Source organism: Gallus gallus, chromosome 5, assembly GCF_016699485.2.
Source record: "Gallus gallus isolate bGalGal1 chromosome 5, bGalGal1.mat.broiler.GRCg7b, whole genome shotgun sequence".
Classification (NCBI taxonomy): domain Eukaryota; kingdom Metazoa; phylum Chordata; class Aves; order Galliformes; family Phasianidae; genus Gallus; species Gallus gallus.
In genome coordinates this window covers 28,564,214-28,580,693 of record NC_052536.1, presented here as the reverse complement: position 1 = coordinate 28,580,693, position 16,480 = coordinate 28,564,214, and the positions used below count along the sequence as shown (strand labels likewise).

The 16,480-nt window shown below is 37.7% G+C and overlaps 1 protein-coding gene and 1 long non-coding RNA gene across 35 annotated transcripts in view; one reads left to right on the top strand and one right to left on the bottom strand.

The window, feature by feature from the left end:
* Positions 1 to 10,975, top strand: part of GPHN (gephyrin) — a 266,028-nt gene extending 255,053 nt beyond the window's left edge. For 30 of the 32 annotated variants that reach the window (NM_001031549.3, XM_040701116.2, XM_015287544.4 and 27 more), the window contains 6 exons: positions 2,525 to 2,612; positions 5,257 to 5,330; positions 6,068 to 6,132; positions 7,345 to 7,448; positions 8,723 to 8,819; positions 9,968 to 10,975. In NM_001031549.3, the coding sequence (NP_001026720.3) occupies positions 2,525 to 2,612; positions 5,257 to 5,330; positions 6,068 to 6,132; positions 7,345 to 7,448; positions 8,723 to 8,819; positions 9,968 to 10,101 (562 nt within the window). In that variant the 3' untranslated portion in view covers positions 10,102 to 10,975. Of the gene's footprint in view, positions 1 to 2,524; positions 2,613 to 3,741; positions 5,183 to 5,256; positions 5,331 to 6,067; positions 6,133 to 7,344; positions 7,449 to 8,722; positions 8,820 to 9,967 lie in introns of those variants that run through there. The other 2 variants (XM_040701118.2, XM_040701119.2) reach the window with 2 other exon arrangements.
* Positions 1 to 16,480, bottom strand: part of LOC121110844 — a 62,320-nt gene that overhangs the window by 25,407 nt on the left and 20,433 nt on the right. For 2 of the 3 annotated variants that reach the window (XR_005860226.2, XR_005860225.2), the window contains exon 2: positions 9,958 to 10,155. This is a non-coding gene — a long non-coding RNA (uncharacterized LOC121110844). Of the gene's footprint in view, positions 1 to 7,596; positions 7,715 to 9,957; positions 10,156 to 16,480 lie in introns of those variants that run through there. The other variant, XR_005860224.2, reaches the window with a different exon arrangement.

Below are 16,480 nucleotides of genomic sequence, written 5' to 3'. Positions count from 1 at the left end.
GTCTTAGCCTAAGACTAATGCCATGAGTATCTAGCTGTCAATGTGTTTACGGAAGGACTATATCCGCCTGTATAAAGAATGTGTGTTCCCTGGAGCATACCAGCCTGCACCATCATTGGCAAGGATTAAAGAAGACTCAGATATTGAGAGACCTTTTCTATTACAAACTCTATAATAATCTTAAGCCATATCTTACTACATAGAGTCCTTCTTAGACCATCAGTATGAAACAATTGGTTCTGAAGAGGACACCAACAGTAGCCAGCAACAGACTTGTTTTTTCTTATTTCCTTTGATAACTAGTGAAGACTTGTACTGGTTTTGGATAAAATGATCCTGAAATTTCAGAAAGGGCATCTGAGAAAATGTTTCTGCTTCATAAAGAACAAAGAAGAAGATAGCTGTGTTTGTGTCTGTATGTTCTGTGTTTCTCCCAAAGAAAATGGAGTTCAACCATTAATTTATAGGCTAGTTAGAGCATCCAAGATATGCAGAAACTTAAAACAGCTTGCCATTTAACACCTTACACAAATCCTGGAGTCATGCCACAATCTGTATAGTCACTCCTTCCTTTAGAAAAATGGCAGTATTTCATTATAGCTGACTGATTACAGCCAACACTATAGCACTAGTAATATGCCTTTCCTTCTACTGTAGCTTGTTGCCTACCTCTTACAAAGAAATATACCTAAGGACTGGATACATACATACATAGCTTGCTCCAAAAGTAAGGTCTCCTATTTATTTTCATGGAAACTTCAACAGGTACAAAGAGAACAATAACGCTCTTTGATAGAGCAGATTCTAAGCTACAAAACACTCTTGTTCAACACAGTCTCTACCATTAGCTATGCATTTTCAGCAGTGATGAACAAAAGCCTGCATGCTCTGCTCCTCAAAATCTGCACCAGCAGAGGTGACCCACTGTTACTGCCACCACTGCTGAAACACGCTGCCCACCACCTTAATGTGCTCACATCTACTGCTTGGGCTCCACAGATGTTCAGCAAGCATCAGTGAATGTCAGTGGGTGCCATTTTTTTCCAAATGGAGGAATTCAGTGCCAGACCTTTGATTCATTCCCATGTTAGACGCTATTTAGTCAGACTGTCCCTCTGTTGCCATCTGTCTCACAGCAATAAAATGTAACAGAATATTGGTGGGAAGTTTCAAACCCTACTGCCATATTACAATCATCAGCTTCTGTAATTGTGGGCTGATGTCATAAAATAGGAGGCATTACTTTCAGAGCATCCCTTTTACATAGAAAAGCTGTGCAGCGTAATCACAACGTGTGATGCCAACCAGAATGCTGCATCACTCATTGGAAATGGTGGAGAAGGGGCTCTGAAGTCTTTCTGCCTGTAAGACAACTGAGGTGGAAAAAGTTTATGAGTTCTCTGGTGAATAGATGAGGAGTGTGTATGTTTGCATGCACTTGAGTTATCTACTCAGTGAGGGAGTTGTCCTTGCATCACATCAAATGTTGTGCACGCAGCACAAAGATATGCTAAGTACAGCATAAATCATATTTTAGCAAGCCCCAGGCAAAGACGAGATGCTCAGAGGAAAGGCTTCCTCTGTCTGAAACCTTTTGGAACACACATTTTATTAGGCTCTCTGAAAGGTCAACCAGATCTTACACACTATTTTTGACTTTTCTGTTTCCAGTTCAGTATCCGAAAGGTGATTCTATTTTGTACTGACATATGGCAGATGTTAACTAAGTATAGCATACATGCCATTTGCAGCCTGAGAAGACTTGATAACACATAAATGTATTTTTGTAATTGTAATGTAATAACTAACTGAGATCCCATATTCCAGATTAATTCCTTTGTACATTCATTAGTATTACTGCCAGTTCTTTGAACAGCATTCGCATAAGGAATAGCCTCTCATAAAAAACTAATTTCAGGATCTGTGCTATTTGATGCTTTTGAAGGAACATGACAAAAAGTCCTAGCAATAGGTTAGCTTCTGGTCAGTTCACAAATGTTAAATGCAGAGTACACATTTAACATCTTCTTGGTTTCCTTCAGCCTTCTTGTATGGTTTATGCTACAGAGTTACCCCCATTTTTACACACATCAAATAAGTTAGGTAGTACTGCAGCCTGCTTGGTGGACAGTAATTTCCATGGGTCAGGTCCCTCTGCAGAGACCTGTCAGTTGACCTAAATCATAATTTGTATTGCTACCAGCTGTGCAAATGGCATGCCTTTATAGATTTTATTGGTGTTCTTCAGTCCCAACCTATGTCATCCCTCCATTCATTATACAGAGCTCTTAGATAGAAAGAGGGCAACCTGTACAGTGTCTGCTTAATACAGCTGCAGTTCTTGAGTTGAATAGAGCTTCATGAATGGAGGCTTCAGAAGGATAAGATCTCAGTATTATCCTAGTTGGGTTTCCTTTTTAAAGCGTGTGTGTGTATATACACGTATATCTGTGCACAGAGATGCTTACACTGTAACTCATAGTAGCTGCGTGCTACTAATCTGCTTACTTCTTCTTTCCTGTAGCCCAGATGATTTACTGAATGCACTGAATGAGGGTATCAGCCGTGCTGATGTGATCATTACATCGGGAGGCGTGTCTATGGGAGAAAAGGTATGCTAAATTTAAGTATAATTTACTATAAGATTTATAAGAATTCCAAGCCAGAGTCTGTCATCAGAGCTTCCGCTTTTGTATTAAAGTTTTCTAAAAAGGGGTTGTTTTCTTTTTTTTCTTTCTTTCTTTCTTTCTTTCTTTCTTTCTTTCTTTCTTTCTTTCTTTCTTTCTTTCTTTCTTTCTTTCTTTCTTTCTTTCTTTCTTTCTTTCTCTTTCTTTCCTTCTTTCTTTCCTTCTTTCTTTCTTTCTTTCTTTCTTTCTTTCTTTCTTTCTTTCTTTCTCTTTCTTTCTTTCCTTCTTTCTTTCTTTCTTTTCTTTCTCTTTCTTTCTTTCTTTCTTTCTTTCTTTCTTTCTTTCTTTCTTTCTTTCTTTCTTTCTCTCTTTCTTTCTTTCTTTCTTTCTCTCTTTCTTTCTTTTCTTTCTTTCTCTTTCTTTCTTTCTTTCTTTCTTTCTTTTCTTTCTTTTCTTTCTTTTCTTTCTTTTTTTCTCTTTCTTTTTTTCTCTTTCTTTCTTCCTTTCTTTCTTCCTTTCTTCCTTTCTTCCTTTCTTCCTTTCTTCCTTTCTTCCTTTCTTCCTTTCTTTCTTCCTTTCTTCCTTTCTTCCTTTCTTTCTTTCTTCCTTCCTTTCTTCCTTTCTTCCTTTCTTCCTTTCTTCCCTTCTTTTTCTTTCCTTTCTTTTTTGGAACATTTAAGTGTGAATAATTAAGAAAATAGCCTTCAATACTATCTTCATTTAATTTCTTCTTATTACTGTACTATAGTAGGCATAAAGCAAAAGGGAAGATTCTAGTTCTTGATGTAAGTGATTTGCATTTTTTTAACCAAGGAATTATTTATATAGTTATGATGACAAAGGTGATAGGTTAATAGCACATGAAGACAACAGACTTCTTTCTACTCTTAGAGCAGGTAAAATGTAGATAGAACAAAGCTACTTTGCAAGTACTTTGAAAAGCAGCTAAGTGTATAAATAGTTCTTTCTCATTTAGTATATCTATTTCCTATATGTGCCAGAGCTGTATCTGTTACAAAAATAGTTTTATCACATTTTACTCCTGATAGTCCTACAGAGGCAATACATATGAGACACAGTGAGCTGATATATTTGCCTTTTGAATCATTAACAGAATTGTTGATTGAGTTCCTGTTGGTAATCCCTGTGCCAAAACCATCAAAGAAAATAGGGATACACAGATGCTGGTGGGGCGTAGATGAACCTGCAGGAGATTTATTAATCATGACTTATGCGAAGGAAAACTCAGATTACTTTTTGATCCCAGACTGAATCTGTGAGTTTGGCAGGTAAAAGAAACATCTCTCCTTTTATAAATAACAGATACTAAAGTCAGCCATTAGGAGATGACAAACATGAGTGCTGTTTTTGTCACTTTTCTGAGTAGAAATCATATTGTTGGATACGTCAAAGAAATGATTAACAAATTAAACCAACGCCAATTACTTTAAATTCCTTTATTCCTCTCAGTATTCCTAGAAAAATATCAAAGGCCAAGTGCTGGTCTTTAAATTGGGAGTGTGGTGACCTAGTACAGACATGGGAACTCTAGAAAGAGACTAGACTGCTGAATGGTCTTACAGGCATTTACACGTTCTGGCTAAATTCTCCCTAGCCTGAATTTTAGGCAACTGCATAAAGTCAGTGGGCCCTATATTCCACTGACAGTTCTCCCTCTGATACTGAGCATTCAGGACATGTAATGAAATAACTGTGAACATCCAAAAACTAAATAGCAAATAAAAATTTGGTTAATGCATTCAGTGAGTGAGAATTCACGCCTGGCTGAAAAAAAAAGTTGCTGCTTTCCAAGTATTTGAAAAACAACAACAACAAAAGAAAGAAGGAAAGAAAGAGAAAAATGGGAAAACTGCAAGGGAATTTCAGATTTACTACTTCCAAAGTCTGTCTTAGCAGATGATTGTTATGTCCTTTGTCTGAAGTCTCACTAAACACAACAGATAGTATACTGAATCTTTGAATGTAGCAATTTTTAATGAAGACTGAATATGTAATTCCAGTTTTCTTAACTGGATCAGTAGTATTTATGCATAATTGTTTTTGAACTATTGCAAAAGCCATCCACAGTTTTTCCTTTCTAAGAAACTTAGGATAGTTAAACCTGACCACATCCCCAAGAAATGACAGTAATTACAGTATCCTGGAAAACTATGATTTCTACAGTGCAGTCTTGAATTCAAAAGTACTAGGAGATCTCTTACTCTGCCACAGGATAGCTTCTGTGGCAAAAAGTTAAATAACCTGATGATTTTAAGGCTTAACTTTGAATCATAAAGGCTTTTTTTTTTCCATCTTTAACAGAGAGAATGTTTTAATAGCCTCTTTGTGGGATCCTTAAATATTCTGTTGCTGCAGCTGACTTTTAAGTAAATATATTATTGTGTCCTTGTAGAGTCAGGTTTGGCACCTGAAATGAGTCTGTTCTTCACGTCTTATTTTTGAAAATACTTTCTTTCAAATACTGGAAATTCCCAATTGGACTGTAGCACTTTCAGGATATAGCAAGTCTTTCATCTTCATTTGATATCAGTTAATTGCTTTGAACACTTAGATGATGTAAGCCACTTTGATGTTACTTAATTGATTTTCTTTTTTGTAATTTAAATAGGACTACCTTAAACAGGTGCTGGATATTGATCTTCATGCACAGATTCACTTTGGCAGAGTTTTTATGAAACCAGGGTAAGAAATCTTTTTAATGAGTTAGCTTGGATGGAGATCATATTCAGGAGCAGTACTGCCTGTGTATCTGAATTTGTTCATCTGTGGACTATTTGTTCTGAAATATTGTCCCATTATTAATACTGCTATAAACACTAGAGTAAAGGGAACGGGAGTCACTAATGTTACCAAAAAAAAAAAAAGAGAGAACTTTATATAAAAAACAAATACAGCTCTGTAACAACTTAATTTTGGTATAACTTACTGGTTGATTTGGCTTCTGACAGTAAGATAGAATCTCATTTTTTTTGTGTGTGTACTATATGGGAACTGTTCAATCACAGCCTGAACCTCTGATTGACCACCTGAGGTGAGCGCTGAGTCAGCTGCAAGGGCACAGGTGAACGCAATTTCACCTGAGTGACCAGAAGGGGTGGAGCCTGGCTGCACCCCTCCTAGACCCCATTTAAGGGCTGACTCCCAAGGCGGAAGGATCTCTAACTGGAGATTCTTCCTCTTGGAGCCCTTCTGTGAGCCCAGGGTGTGGGTAAGATTTTTCTTTCATTACTCCTTTGTGACGTGATAATCTCTCTGGTCCAATACCTGTTTGACATACAGTGTATTAATTCGTCTACTCTTGGATATTTTCTCAACAGAAGCAAAATGACCATTTGTTTTATTTTCTAAATAATTTAAATAATAATGTAATAAGGTTCAGTCAAAGTGCAGCACAGATCATAAGTTTTCCTTTTCCATAGCCTGCCGACAACTTTTGCAACTCTGGATATTGATGGTGTAAGAAAAATAATCTTTGCGCTCCCAGGTAAGATGTTTTGTGGATTACTTTTGTTGCTGTGCACAGATGGCAAGATCTGAAACAGAACAGTGATGTTTCACAACACCTGTGTCTGGTGTTCTTACTCTTGTCCTCAGAATGTGCTGGTTGGGATGCAGGCCTTATGATTTTTTCCATCCAGCAGTTTCCTTGGCTTTTGTTAATATGCTGTGCAAGGGTGGTTTTTCCCACAGCTCCTTCCATTTTACAGATAGAAATTCTTTGAATGTCAGCACATCCATTTTAAAATATTGAAAGTGGAGATGAGATCTAGAGAGTGCCTAGAAATACATCACAGAATGGAAGTTGTTTGTCATGTTCATACTTCGGAACATGAGAGGGCAGCAGTGCTTCACCTCCTGCATGCTGGAGGAAAACAGGGAGTTCCGAATAAATATTTATTTGGGAATCTGTCTACAAATCTCTGTCCCCCTTAATTTTATTCTTCTTGCTTTGGCTTTGCACAGACTTCTGACAACAAGGTATCCTCTTCTTGATTAGCTAGTGATGTTCAGATGTCTCTACTGTTTTTTGGCTTGTTTCTCTCTCCTGCTTCAGTATGTGTTCACCAGGCCAGAGATAACGGAACATCTCTCTCTCATATTATTTACATTAGAACTGTCTTCTAGGGAAGACTAGATGTGTAAGACAAGAGGTGTTTGACAGAAGTTAGTTGTACACCTCTCTTCTGAGTCAACAGAAACCATGTAAAGCAGTAGAATTCTCCTCAGCAATCATGTTAAAGCTTCGTGCAACTCCCTTAGGGAATAGAAAGTTATTTAATAATACCTATTTTTCCATTGGTCTTGGAAACCTTAATCATTAATCCATATCCATATGAGCTTGGACTTATACCTTTGCATAATGAGCGCTGGCCCCACCTCAGATAAATCTAGATGTAATAAGAAAGGTTGCAGGAGAACAGAAGCAAATGGTGCAGCCTGAGGAACACAAAGCAGCTGTGATCAGAGCAGAATTTCATGACACCATTAGTCAGAGAGTATAGCTTTGAGGAGTTTTACTTGCCACGTGCCACCCCAGACATAAGTGGGCAGTTTCCTGTACGCAGCATGGAAAGCTCTTTAGGATCTTTAGGGTATGATTGTTATAAAAATAGGATATTGTTTTCAGAGAGTAAATGAAGAGGCTTTCACCACCTTTCTTTCTTTCTTTCTTTCACTACCATTCTTTGTCCTACAGGCAATCCTGTGTCAGCTGTTGTCACCTGCAATCTCTTTGTTGTTCCTGCACTGAGGAAAATGCAGGGAATCCTGGATCCTCGGCCCACCATTATCAAAGCCAGGGTAAGAAGCTTGTCCTGTGTTTGAAAGTTCCCTCTAGTTGTTGAAACACTACTGTTTGAGCTTAGAAACACTGTCTTGGTCTGGGGGATCTGAACACTAGACCAATTCTGACAAGTTGAAGGAATTTCACAGAAAACAGAGGCATAGACTTGAATCTGTTGATGTTAATATGCAGTCCCGTAATTTCTAAAAGTGGCCAACTAGGGGAGTAAGGTGTATAGATATTAGATGCAGCCATATGCCAGTCAGGCAGGGAGGACACTTCACTGTTAAAAAAAACAAAAAAACAAAAAAAAAAACGGACATTTGTTTTAACCTATGGTTTAAAAAATAATAATAATAATAATCTGGAAATACTTAAGGAGTGAGATAGTTCTGTATTAGAAAGTACAAACTTCAAAGTCTTTCTGCTCTTGAGCAGATTGTTTATTTAAGTAATCCACATGGCTCCCACCTAAGCAATGCAAATTCTTTAAACTCTTAATGCTACTCTCATAAGAAATGGTGGGTACACTCATTCTTTAGTAACTGCCCTTGAATCTGTATTAATAATGTATTATTCTCCTATTTTTGCTTTAAAGAAGGTACCAAAAAGCAGGTTACCTTTTACAGTTTTTCTATTGCTCTTGGCATTGCAGAAACTTTTCTCTTACTGCTCATCCCTTGTGTCTCTCTTACATGCTTCCTCAGTAGTCCATCTTTTTCTTTTATCTTACAGCTAAAGTGTTGTAAGACAGACAGCAATTTGTAGCATTCCAGTTCTGAGGAATGTGACACTCCAACATGACCCTCATGTTTGCATATATTTTTCCAGTGTGCTTCCATTAAACTTCATTTTGAGCAATCTCCTGTATGTCTTTTCATTTCAAAGACTGGTCATTTCCCTTTTGTCAGGACTGGCAGTATTTTGAATGTGAATAATTTTTTTTATCTGTACAATATGTGAGCCGGAGACTAGAAATAATAAAGCTTTTTTTTCCAGAGAGATAGTATCTTTGAACTCCCAGTAAAAGAACAGCTTTGGAATATTCCACTTAATGCATGCAGACTGCAGCATACTCTTTGATATTGTAATATCATAGTTGTATCTCCCCTAAATAGTGCAGTCTCTACCTCCTACAGCCTTTGATCTTGCTCTAGACACCATGTAGCCTAGAAATGCAAGCTTTTTAAAAGACTGTTATTAAGGAAAAGATTGAACAGATGATTCTATTATCTTAGACAGTGATATCTGAATGCATGACATTTTCATCCTTTCTTTGCTTCCTCTACAGTTATCATGTGATGTAAAATTGGACCCCCGCCCAGAATATCATCGGTGCATACTGACTTGGCATCACCAAGAACCACTACCTTGGGCACAGAGTACAGGTTAGTGCCCAGTTACAAAAACTGACAGATACACTCACAGGTCCTGTCAGTCCACCATACATGCTTAAAAAAAAAAAACCACCGCACATGTATTTTCATATAAGCTTTCTCATGCAGACTGATTTTCTGACTTGTGCACATCCACGTATACAGTTATGCTACCCAGTCATGATATGAAATTCATGCTATGTCTTACCAACTTAATTGTTAAAACTTTTTTTTATCAGGATAACACACCTTTGTACACACACACAATATGCCAGTGTTCTTTTTGTAAATACTCATCTGTGCTTGTTTGCACTCAGAGGCACATTTACTTTTTACTCTTTGTACTAAATAAACACACATTGGGCTGTAGATAGAAACAATTTGAATGAAGAAGTGTGATTCTAACTGAACTGGAGAAGAAGAAACAGCAGTATATGTTCTCTTAGCACAGACTAAGACTTTTATTAATCATGTTTTCTATCTAGGGATACTTCTGGATATTCAGCTACAGTTGAGATAAATACTATTTTTGAGTATTTTAGCTGTTTTGTTGCACATCACTTCTTTCCTTGCTCGAGCAGACTGTCTGGAATGATTTACCTGTCAATCCAGAAGTTTCTTGGCTTTCAAACTAAGGGGCATGATTTTCTACTGCATTTTTTGATAGTACAAACAACACTATACTGTTCATCTCCAGGGTCTCTTGTATAGCTCAGTATCCCAAAGAAACCCATTCTTTGGAGTTGGTATATTTTAAAAAATTCTAGATTGTGCTGGTTTTAGTCTCTATACAATCTGAACTAGATATACAAATTGAAAAATGAAGTAATTTTGATAGGATTAGAAACTCCAACATTAAAGTAATTTACAACAACATAAAATGAAGTATAGGCAAAGACCTAACAGAAAAAAAAATGGAAGGCTGGATAGGAAAGTAATCAGCAAGAGAATGAGAGTTTTGAGAATGATAACAATGGAAAGCTGACAAATCTCTTCATAATTGCCTCTTTCTACTCATCTTTGAAAAGATATATTGGAGCTTCATTAATACGTTAGCATATCTTTGCAAGAGCAGCTCTTGTTTCCTATCTGGCATGTTGCGGCATTTGAAATTAACTAACTGAAAAATTAACTGAACTTTTTCTCTCACCCTTCTGCAGGGAATCAGATGAGCAGTCGTCTGATGAGTATGCGCAGTGCCAATGGACTGTTGATGCTACCTCCAAAGACAGAGCAGTATGTGGAGCTTCACAAGGGGGAGGTGGTGGATGTCATGGTCATTGGAAGGCTATGATGTCACCAGCAAGAGCGAAGCTTTGATGCATGTCCACATATCATTGACTGTATCCTGTAATATGCAACGGCACAGCTAGTTTTTCTGATTTGGATAAAAGTTGATCAGTATAGTCAACATCTTGAATTATATTTCAAATGGAATTTAAATAAATACCTTTTAAAAAAACTTTAAAAAGAAATCTTAACAAAGAAATTTATTCTGATTATATCAAAGCAACTTTTTCCTTTCCTTGCAATTGCTTTGTGTGTTCAATGCTAGTTCTAATAGCGGTAGCTTTTAGTAGACAGCAGTAGGTGCCTGCAGAACTTGTGTTTTTTCTCATCTTTAAGATACAACTACTTATGCTCTTAAAACAAGGCTGTCTGCTTATTTATACTAGCGTAGACAACACTTGGATTTCCCTTATCAGTATGCTTCATAACCGCTTCACAGAGAGCTTCTGCTTGTTCTTTATCTTGTATCTCGTGTTGATGTGCACAGTGCCAAAAGCAGAGTGGCTGCACTGGGAACCCAATGAAGCCCCGAGGTTTCCTCACCTCGCTGTGCGTTCAGGGATCTCTCTTGTCCCGGCAGCCACCCAGCTCAGTACTCTTGGGCAGTAACTGGATACCTTTTATTTCAGCAATCAAAAAATTGCTTCCTTAAGTGCTGACAGCCTTTTTAACCAATACATTTAAAAATGTACAGAACTAAAAACAGAAAAAAAAAATCAAAGACTGATCTTGTACAGATATTAGTGTTACCAGCATTCGTGTGGAAATTAAATGAGCAAAGAAATAAAACTGATGTTAAACAACTCTGTACCATAACATTTTCTGTAATGATACTGAAACTTAAATGAATAAAAAAAATCCTCAATCATTATTTAAAATTTCAATTGTTTAGCGTTGTTGTTTGGACATCAAAAAGAAAATACTGTTTTAAAAGGATATTTGGGGTGAAGGAAGTGGACAGGAGAAAGGGAAATAGTAGATGGGATCTAGAGCCTCTCCTAAGGTGCAGTATCACAAGCAAAGTGAAAATACAGGGTGCGCTTTCTTAAACTTATCTCCCAGGGGACAAAATGGAAGCAGTGTTTTTGGGTTTTTACAATTGTACGGGTATTTGGGGAAATTTACAGTTGTACCAGTAAAAGCTGGAGAGTACTTTTTTTTTCTTGTTTAACCTGTCTAGCAGTTGCAAACAGCCCTTGTCCTGCATTGTGTGAAATGTGATAGAACTTTCATTTTTTTTGATGGTGTTCTTTCTCCTTTTGACTGGGAATATTAGCCCTTTCCAGATTATGTATTCTGGTAATTTCATGTTTCATCTGTGACTAAAATCATATTGGTGCCATATAGTATCTTGCTCCTTGGAACACATGGGTCAAACACAATTCCATCAGCTCCCTTCATGAAATCAAAATATTTGTCCACAGTACTGCTGGAGGACTTGGGAACATCAACACAGAAAACTGTGTTCAAATCTTGACTGTTACAGTGGACCAGAGTTGTAGTTCTTCAATAATTACAGAAGAAATTCCTGAGGCTGCTTTTAAGACCAAGCTCTTTGCCATGCAACAGCCTAATTACTCCCTGCATAGGCCTTACAAAGATAGAAGGCAGATGGGCATACCAGTACCATGTTCAAAGGTACTCCAGAGACTGATCTTTCAGAAGAAAACATGATCATTACTTGCTGATCGTATTTCTTTATTGCGGACCCTAATATCCACACCTGTAATCTCACTGTTTCATAGCAGGATGGCATTAAATTCATGAATGTCTGTGTTTACTGTACCAATACTGTAAAACACAGAAGTAGCAGGAGAGAAGAGTTAAGACATCTCTGAGAAGTAACGTAGAACATGGCTTATTTTAATGAAAAGATTTATTACATACCTAGGAGTAATTATAAGCAAATACAAGGCAGCATATACAGTGAAACAGAAAATTTATGAAGGAGACTAGTAATAGCAATGTGAGAGAAGATTGTTTATGCAGTGGAAATACTAGACAAATATGCAAGAGAGATTTGAGGAAACCTAGCCATGAATATCTTGGGTGTTACTGATATAAAAACCATTGCTCAGTACAGACGTGGCTGAGAACTGGCTCTATGCTATGCTATGCATCACTCCATTTAAACCATATCTTGGAATCATAACACTTAACCACCATGGTAATGAATAAAGCATGTAGAGGTTAAAACAATCAGGATTTTTTTTTCCAAATCACAGATAGCATAAACTGTTTTAGCCATCCTAATGCATTTTGTAATGCTCTCTGACCAGTAGTCAAACTTCTGTGTAAGAAAATGAGCTTTACAATTTCTTTTTTCTTTTTTTTTTTTTCTTCCATACACTATGTTTGAAGTTTTCTTCTTTTCACGTTACTTTCTTCATCGCCCATACATGGGAATTGTCATGTGTAGAAACATAGGGAGTGGGTGTTGTGAGTCCCTGTCATCCTGCTGGGGAAATCCTACAATGACCTACAAACAACTTTTGCATCTTGGCCAGCTACCAGAACTTTGATTTTACTGTTGGATGGGAATCATCATACAAAAATAGGCCTTTTCTAAACACTAATTTCAAGACCTTAATTACAGAAATTACAACATTAATTCTGTCTTGATATTAAAATATGCTAGACATGAAATGTCTTTGATCTCTAGGTAGTTATTAGAGAGCTGTGTGACTCCAGAGATTACTAATTAGCACAGAATCTTTAGCCTTTTTTGATTCTGGAGCTGAAGGATTGCACTTAAATTATACTGCAACATAGACAGCACTTAAGATTAACATACAACTGGAGTCACCTTGCAGTTCTGTCTTTGTCCTCCTCATCCTGCTGCTCTGCACTGAGTGTTAAAGCTCATCTCTTTTGACAGATCTCAATCCAGATGTGGTGCTACTTGCCTCATGGATACTAAAGATGGCCCCTAAGCTGCAGGCAGCCTACGCATACCCTGTGCTGACCGCATAAGTTCACAGAAGCTGGTACAGTAGCAGTGCTAAGGGCTGGCCCACGTCGTGTTTGGGAAAACTCCCCAGGCTTTCTTCTGACAGCACTTGCAGGGCAGGAACTACATCTGAGAGCTGAGATTTGACAACGCGACATCTTATTTTGGATACCAGACACCAGGCTAAGATGGCCTAGCATTTCTATGGCCCTCCATTATCTTCTAATACTTTGCTTCTCAAAACCAGTATTGTCGGTTGAAGGGTTTGTGAGGCTTTGCGTTGGTTAAGAAATTTTTCTTAACACACTAAAAGAAAAGAAACATACCACAGGTGTGTTTGCTTACATAACAAGAGCACTGAGATGTTTCCAGGTAACTGTTTGTACTTTACAAAGAGAAGACAAGTACAGAAAGAACGGTCAGATAGCAAAAAGGAGTAAGTATTGGTTCCCATTAGGAACTACGTGGGAGAATATTAAATGAGGAGTCAGAAATCAATTCAGACTATAAAGCCCACCAGTAGGTTGGTCTGACATGTAACGATCCTTACAGTTTTCTTTTTAACTAACAAACAAGTAAGAACAGGAAAGAAGTAGGCAGATATTAAATGCTTGTGCACAAAATTTTCCAAAAAAAACCAACCTATTTTATGATTGCATGAAATTTGAAACTGCATGAAAATTATCATTTATGCTGACACTTTCCAAAAATGTCGTAGTCCCTGGACTAAACTAGCCTACTAGCTGAAGTCAATTGGCTTTATTCTTATTACAAAAAATAAAGGAAATTTTAGCACTACAGGTTAGAAGAGAAAGGGCATTTATGCATATAGTCAAGGAAAGCACTGGTCAAAGTTACAACTAGAGAAGAAAAAAAAAGGGGAGGTTGTTGTGGGGAGATGTGCAGCAACCAATAGTAGTAGTAGTAGGTAGTAGGTAATCAAAGCAGCAATCTGTGGAGTAGAGACAAGGTACAGACTCCCACAGCAGTATTTGGTCAGTAGGTTGCAATTAAGTGCCTTAACCTCACATTGAAGAACATGGTCTCCAGTAACTGTAACTACTGAATGGTTTGGCAAACCCCTTCACCCTGCAAAAGCTATCCAGTCAAAAACCACAGTATTTACACCCCTTCAACACTGCCAGTAGCTTAACTTCTATATTTACTCAGAGTGAAAAAGCCACATAGTTGTTTCTTCTGATTCCTTTTGTGTTTTTTGTTTGTTTTTTGGTTTGGTTTTTGTTGTTGTTGTTGTTGCTGCTGCTGTGAATTCTCCAGAGTTAATCTTTGTTTTCTAATAAGTATATCCCAGCCTCCACCCAAAAAGGTGAGTCCTCATGCTAGATTTAAAACGTATGAAAACAGAGGCACTTCCTTGCTAATTCAAAAGCCTGTGGAGTTTACAAATGTTTACAACATCATGATATGCTGCTAGTTGCATGTGTTCTGAAAAGGGCTTAGTGACTCACATTCTGCATTAGAGTAAGACTTGCCCTGTGCATTCCTGCCATACTGCACACAAGCTGACAAAACTCTTAGAATACAAAGCCTTCTGAGGACAATGCACACATGCTCAGTGGCTCCAGCTGACAAACTGGTCTGGCTGGGGTTACTTGCTCAGCACAGCACTGCACAAAAACATCCAGCATGCTTTGTCTTTATGCAAAAACATGCATTTGCATGGATCCAACTTGGATTTGAAAATACAGACAACAAACTTAATTTTTGCAGAATTAACTGCAAGCAGAACTGAGGATTGGTTGTATACCAGTAACTCCACAATTAATCTGGACATATCAGAGAAAGTAAATGCTGTAGCATGATCCTGATAACCAGTGATTTGAAACTAGAATTAAAGTAACTTCAAGGAAAGTATAAGAGGAGAGTTTTCTGGAAGACGATTGTATAGGCATGTGAAAACTACCTTACAAACAGCAGCAGGGTATGATCTCAAAATCTTGATTTACTGTCTTTGTAGTGAACAATGCTGGATTGTAAGAATCATATCCTGAAGCACTTGTGTCTATAAGAAACAGTCACATTGTCCAAGAGCTAGCTGAATGTGAAAATGTCTTAAAAGAGAGGATTGGGAGTAAAAGAAACTGGAGTGAGATGAAATAATCTGACCATGATTAAATTAAACATGCAGTGAAGCCATCAGGGGAAACAATTCTGATGTGTTACCAGTCAGGGGAACACCAGAAAACTGTCCCACCCAACTGAGAAGAAAGCATGCAAACTGGCCTTCATCTGTACCTGACTCTCTCTTTGTGGATTTTACAGTATCCTAAGGTGCACTGGTAGGATGCCATTACCAAACAGACATCTAAAAGATCTGCATGACAAATGAGATCAAGCATACCAAGGACATAAAGCTTTTCAAAAACAGCATAGTGTTACTGGTCTGACGAGCATTTCCTAACCAGGATGTTTGTCTGCTGTGGCCAAGTGATCAATCTCTTCATCATTCTGAAACAAGCTATTTGGCTCCCTCACAGGGACCCCACTTTGCAGCATGTGCAGCCTGGGCACTGAGCCAGGAGAAGCCAGCCAAGATATCTGCAGGCACAGCTTTCAGCACTGGCAACGGCTGGCTCCAGCAGGAAAAGGCAGCTTTTGTGGGACAAACTCAAGAAACTGCAAAGAGGAAAGCAACATACATCCAGAAACCCCTGTACTGTGTCTCCTGTGAGCTTTTAGGAAAATAAATAAATAAATAAATAAATATATCCCTGAAAAAAAAAAATATCTAAGAGGTTGCATTTCAGGAAGAGGGTATAAATTCACTGCAGATATATAATGATACATCCTCCAAATATTCCCCCAGTACCCAGTGTTTATTACAAGAATTCCTACAGCTTAACAGTATGAAGCATTGTCTCCTCTGTTTTGTTCTGAATCTGCCACCTCCTATTTTCCTTTGATGTCTCTCAGCTTTCATGTTGGAGTGGGCAGTAAGAACCACCCAGAAGGTCACATTTTGCGACCCATATTTCTGTAGATAACTCTTGTCTGGATTAAGAGTCCCAATCTATGTACTCTGCCCTTTGTGTGTGGTCAGTGCTGCATCTCAAAGGACCTACAAATTGGATCTTTCTTGTTGCACCTCTTTGAAACTTCTTCAGCTTTACCATAGTCTCTGAGACAAGGAGACCAGAACTGCATGCAGAACTAAAAGGCATAACTGTCTTTTATAATAGCCTAACAACTTACATCCTTCTCTATTTCCTAATACTTAATTACTGTTTTTCAGTGTTTCTGTCCAATGTGTTTTTATAGATCTTAAAATACAGGTAACCTTAAAGTCTCATTCTTAATTAGATGTGGTCAGCCTAGAAAAAAGTAATTGTAGATGACAGCTAAGGAAAACATCTTTCTCATATGCATCATTTTACTTTTATCTGTGTTGATAACCTCAACTATTTCAACACAC